The following is a 5,821-nucleotide window of genomic DNA, read 5'->3' on the forward strand; positions in this document are numbered from 1 at the left end:
GGGTGGCGCCGGCGGTGACTGCACGTGCGGCGGCCCCGAAACCATCGTGTAGACTGGCTGCGACGACCCGGCCAATCAGGCCGGTAACGGGGACGACGAGGGTGGAAACCTGACTTGGTGAATCGGGACCCCCGCCGGCGCAGTAAGGGCCGGCCCGGAGCTGGTAGGTGGTGGCGGCGGCTCCTGCAGCGGCCCAACGGACGTGGCGGAGGCCGCCAGGGGCGGCGGCTGCCACGGTAGCCACGGCGGCGTGGTGGCGGTGCGGCCGGTTGCGGCCCGTAGGACCCGACCAGGAACAACCGGATACCCTGGACCGCCTGGGTGAGATCCCGCGGCGCCTCGGTCACCTCCTCCGGTGTGAGGACAGCGGGGGTGGGCGCGACGGAGGAGCCCAGCGCGGGCAAGAGCGGGGCGACGGCCGTGGTGGTCACCGGGGGCGACGAGTTGGTCGGCAGCGGGAGGGACGGGGTGGGCTGCGGCGTAGACATGATCGAACCAGAGCTACCTGATACCAGATTGATAGGAGCTAGGGTCCTACCAGGCCTGGACCGCAGGTTGTAGGGGTGGAAGGTTGGGTGGCGAGAGGTTGGCGCGGCCGGGGGCGCGTCGGCGCCGTGATCGCGCGGGAGGAAGGCGGCGGCGGTGAGGGAGAGGTGGCTAGGGTTTAGAGTTCCAGCTCCTAGGGGGAGCCAGGCAATAGTTTATGACTTATTGCTTAATTCCAAAAGGTAGCCTTACAACTGTTTATATAATCCTTGGTAATAAAAATAAGATAATGTTGGGCTAAGCCCCTAACTAGACGCGCTCATTGGGCCTTCTCCGGCTATAAGTGACACTGGCCATAACATCTTTCTTATCCCTGATCCATATAATCAGATGCGCGAAGTTGTTCAAGAACTTGCCTCCTTGTGCGCCACTTCAGTCGTCAGTGGAAGGGCCCGCGATAAGGTATTACCGACTAATGGGTATCTAGTAGCATTTTAATTTGGACGTTCTATACATTTGTAATTAGCCACTCACTTGTTTTGCTATTCATCTGCAGGCGGAAAATTTCGTAATGATCGAAAACCTGCACTATGCAGGGAACCACGGAGCAGAAATCAAACTCGTAAGCCATTATTAAATTTAGCAATGCCTATATGTAGTTTATTCTTTCTCTTTGACGCGCTCTAAATATTTAACCTGCAGATTAACGAAACAGAAGCATACGAACCTGCCCGCGAGTACGTGCCTGTTATAAATCAGGTATAAAATACAACGAACTATAATAATCCGCATATCTGTTATTCAATTTCATTACATTCCAGAAATGCTAATGCATTACTTGCATGACAGGCAAGAGAGCGTTTGGAGGAGGCTATCAAAGAAATAAAGGGTGCAAGCATTGAACATAAGAAATTCGGGATTTCCGTGCACTACCGGTGTGTTGAGAAGGAGGTATAACTAAAGCTAAAGCTTCATTGTTTTTGCCTCTTGTTATGTGGGGTCAGACTTATAGCCGTAGGGCCCACAACAGTACAGCAAAGGAACGACCATAGGAGGAGTGAGTAGCAGGGAGACTGTTTCCTGTTTGTCAGATCCAAAATCTTAAGGACATCATGTAGAGGTCTGCAGATTTTGCCATAATCTTTAGCAAATCGTCTGTAATACCCTGTGAGGTCCAAAAATCCTGAGTTTAGTGACATTGTCAGGTTCTTTCCAGTTTAACACCTCTTGGATCTTGCTAGGGTCAGTAGAAACTCCTTGCTCAGAAATGACATGGCCCAAGTAAGAGACTTGTGGAACAGCAAAGGAGCATTTGGACAGTTTAACAGAGAGCTGGTGTTCCTGCAGAATTTTCAGAGCTTGGTCTAAGTGCTCAATGTGTTCTTCTATTGATTGACTGAATATCAGAATGTCATCAATGAAAACCAAGATGAATTTCCTCAAGTATTTCCCAAATATCCAGTTCATGAGGTTTTGAAAAGTAGCTGGAGCATTTGTCAACCCAAAAGGCATCACTGTGTATTCATAGTGGCCTAAGTGAGTTTTAAAAGCTGTCTTAGGAATATCATCAGTAGCCATTCTGATCTGGAAAGCTTTGCTCCATATAGTCTTAGCAAAAGTTTTCACAAAGTTATTAAAAGCTTTCTGGTGGTGAGGGACTTTGTATGGTCTCAGGTATGGAGGTTGTGCTCCTGGTTTAAGAGGAATTTGATGATCACAATCTCTTGAAGGAGGAAGGACTGTGGATTCAGTAAATACTGCCTTACACGTTTCCAGTAAGGGAGCAAGTTCAGCAGGAACTGCTGGTGCTGTCTGTAGTGTTTCAGTGTCGAATGTATCCCATTACACCCTTTTGTAGCATCTTGTCCAGTTTGAGAGCAGAGATAATACACTTCTCCTTTGGAACAGTGTGATCAAATAATGTAACAGGAGACCCATTCTTAGTGACAGTCAGTATTCTTTCCACCAGATCCAAACAAATAGAACTGTAGCTGTAAATCCAATCTGCTCCTAGGATGATGTCATAGCTGCCCAGGTCTAGTAGCTTGAAGGAACTAGAAAAGGACTTGTCCTGTATAGAGAAGTTTCTGTGAGGTACTATACTGTTGGAGGTTAGTTGAGCACCTCCAGCTACTGTAACTTTCTTTGGTGACATAGCTTTCTGGTGGCAATTACTTTTAACTGCAAATGTATTGCTCATGAAAGTATCAGATGATCCACTGTCCACTAGGGCAACAGCCTGTTTGCCATCAATCATTAGCAGAAGGGAAAATGTGCTAGGACCAGTAGTTCCCTCTGCTGCATGGCAAGAAATATACATGGCCTGTTTTGTTTGTTCCTGTTCAGGGGTATTAGGGGCTGTATGAAAGGTTTGCTCAGGTGACTGCACTTCTTCCAGGGTAGTATCAGTGTCACTGTCATCTTCCACTTCTTGTAGAATATGGAGGGTTTTCCCAAATTCTGCATTTATGTTGTCTGGACCAAGGTTCTCTGCAATACCAGCAGGCCCTAGCATTTGGTAGGGGATTGTTCACTTTATCTTGTTGAACTTGCTGTGGGAGAGGAGCCAAGGGAAAATTATTTCTGAAGGGCTGATTGTATTGTCCTCTTGGCCTGAATTGATTTGTGGTTAGAGTTTTTTTGGCAGCAGCTGCTTTTTCATATATCTTTGAGTACCAATAGGCTTCTATCATTCCAGTAGGTTTTTGCCCGCAGACATCATGTTTAATATCTCCTTTAAGGCGTGAGTAGCAGGGAGACTGTTTACCAAAGCCTTTAGTTTGAGTCAGAATCAACTTAGTTAAAAGATTGCAGAGTCAGTTTAGGTAAAGAGATAAAGAGTCCAGATTGTAATCAGTTTAGTTTTGCCTTGATGGCCAAGTTAGTTCACCTATAAGAAAGGACTTGATCACGATGAATAAGCACGGATTTTGAGTTCTTCCACCTCTTTGCTATATTGAAATAATTTTCCTAACGTTCGTTTTTCATTTTGCAGGAACGGGAACTGGTTAAGAAGCTTGCCAAGCAAACCATTAAAGGTTTCTCTGAGCTCACAGTAACTAAGGGTGACAAGGTAAGTAGATTTGGTTGGACATCAATCAAGTTTAAATGTTCTGATTGTCAAGCTTCATGCACTAACTAATGCAACCAAAATTTTGAACTAATGGAAATGGCTAGGCAATCCACATGTACACTTCAACACCCCCTCTCATGTATGACGCGGGAAGTCAACACATGAATAGACTCAGAGGTATGGTTCAAGAGGCCTAAACATGGACACATAGCGGGGCAACATCAATTTTTGGATAAACTGCGAAAGCCAAGACTTGAACTCAATACCCTGATACCATGTCAAGCTTGAGTGCAAGTCCTGGCTTTCGCAATTTATCTAAAAATTGCTGCTTCCTCACTCTGTGTCCACGTATAGGCCTCTAAGTCTATTCACGTGTTGACTTCCCGCGTCACACGCGAGAGGTGGTGTTGAAGTGTATATGTGGATTGCCTAGCCCTTTTCACCAGTTCGGACTTTTGGTTGCGTTGGCTAGTGCATGAAGGTTAACTTTGATCATATTCATTACATGTACACTTGTATGCAATTATATAGGTTGTTGAAGTTCGTCCTAAGGCTGAATTCAACAAGGGGTTTGCAGTCAAGTATATACTCGAGCAGCTAGCCCGCAAAAACAATTGGGACAGTTCTCAGGTGGTCGCTATCTTTATTGGTGACGATAAGACAGATGAAGATGCATTCAAGGTAATATCATCTAAACGCGGAAACCTAATCTTGTTAAATCATTATTTAAATAATCTCTCCACTTTTTTTGCGATTAGGTGCTTCGTAAACGAGTTGGCGGACTGGGGATCCTTGTCAACAAGAAACGCAAGTGGACCAAAGCCTCGTATTCCCTTGAAGACCCGGTTCAGGTAATGTATTCAACCTCAAATGCATTGCATTGTGTAGTCTTGTTAGTTGTACCCAGTAAAATAACTACTAATATTTTAACTTTGATTCAGGTGCAAAAATTTCTTCAGATGCTCGTGAACTGGAAGAAGAAGGCAGAGGCTGAAGTTTGAGCGTAGCTTTGATACATGTCATTCGGTTGTTAACTTGTTATATAAAACTTCTGAATAACAAGTACTAGTTTATGTTCCAAGCAAGTTGGGTCGAGGCTAGAGATGCAACCCAACAGAAAACCGTGAGAACCTAAACGAGAAGCGAGAAAGTACTAGTAAATAAAATAAAGCCCTTTTGTGTGGCAAGTTACTTATCCGTCCGATATCTAAAGCCCTTTTGCTTTGCCTATAGGACAGTTGTGCTCTTTTTTGTGTGACAAATTTTCTGCTCTCCTAAGATAAGAAGCAATGCAATGTGCTAAATCGCTAAAGAAGTTATCAAATAAATCCTGCAAATATTTCTGAATTTGGTTCAGAATGCCCTCTCTTTGGGGAAGTTAAAAAAAAATACAGTATGCAGTACAATGCAATGTGCCGCGCCAGAGTGAAGGGGGCTAAGCGAGAAGGGAGGGAAAAAGGAGGAGAGCGAGCGTCACCTATCGGCCGGAAGTAGCTGAGGCCAGCCGCCGGGCGCGGGCGTGGCACTCCCTCCTGGCGCCCCCCGGTCGGGTGGGGTGGCCCTCCCTCGGAGCAGAGAGAGACTTCCCTCGGAGCAGAGAGAGACAGAGGGGCGGGGGATGTCCTCCGAGGGAGGACGAGTCCCAGTGTCGCCGCCGACCGAACCCCACACTCGCCTGTCCGGTCGCGGCACCCGCCACATTGGGCCCATTCCCCTCTCTCTCTGCTCCCCAAAATAGGAGGGGAGTGGACCTTTGTCTGTCCAGCGTGGCAAAAACAAACCGCCCGTAGCCAAACCGGGGTGCCGCCGGCCGGCTCACTTCACTTAGCCCGCCGGCGGTGATGGCTGGCTATTCTACGGTGGCGGGCAGCTCCTCTTCGTCACACGCGTCCCTCTCGCTCGGCACGCGCGTGGATGGTACTCCGCCGCGGTTCAGGACAAGGTACGGCCCTATTTGCTTGCTACTTTTAGATCTATAACCATGGTACTACCGTCAGCTGCCACATACCGTTTGTCTTATTTTGGAATTTCTTACTTGCGCCATTGGGGTACTCTAAAAAAAAACTACCAAATTTCACAAGCATCTCCCTTTGTTTTCTTTTGACAGAAACATGCAGACATCAGTTATTCAGGTAAGAGATTCAAGAAAATTAATCTGAATATGTTTGGAATATCAGCATTTTTGCGGATCCAGTCCATTTCCACGAGTGCTAGTAGTTGTTTTGCAGTGTTGCGGATGTGGAGAGGCCTAGCACAAATTTC

At 46.7% G+C, this 5,821-nt stretch overlaps 1 protein-coding gene across 1 annotated transcript in view; it reads left to right on the top strand.

The window, feature by feature from the left end:
- The window catches only part of LOC123077236 (uncharacterized), a 34,099-nt gene extending 29,332 nt beyond the window's left edge, over positions 1-4,767 (top strand). The window contains exons 9-16 of the mRNA XM_044499468.1: positions 877-948; positions 1,043-1,108; positions 1,189-1,245; positions 1,336-1,437; positions 3,482-3,559; positions 4,091-4,240; positions 4,318-4,410; positions 4,501-4,767. Coding sequence (XP_044355403.1) covers positions 877-948; positions 1,043-1,108; positions 1,189-1,245; positions 1,336-1,437; positions 3,482-3,559; positions 4,091-4,240; positions 4,318-4,410; positions 4,501-4,560 — 678 coding nt within the window. The 3' untranslated portion in view covers positions 4,561-4,767. The remainder of the gene's footprint in view (positions 1-876; positions 949-1,042; positions 1,109-1,188; positions 1,246-1,335; positions 1,438-3,481; positions 3,560-4,090; positions 4,241-4,317; positions 4,411-4,500) is intronic.
- The last annotated feature ends 1,054 nt before the right edge of the window (positions 4,768-5,821 follow it).

The sequence above is a fragment of the Triticum aestivum genome, chromosome 3D, assembly GCF_018294505.1.
Source record: "Triticum aestivum cultivar Chinese Spring chromosome 3D, IWGSC CS RefSeq v2.1, whole genome shotgun sequence".
Taxonomy (NCBI): Eukaryota; Viridiplantae; Streptophyta; class Magnoliopsida; order Poales; family Poaceae; genus Triticum; species Triticum aestivum.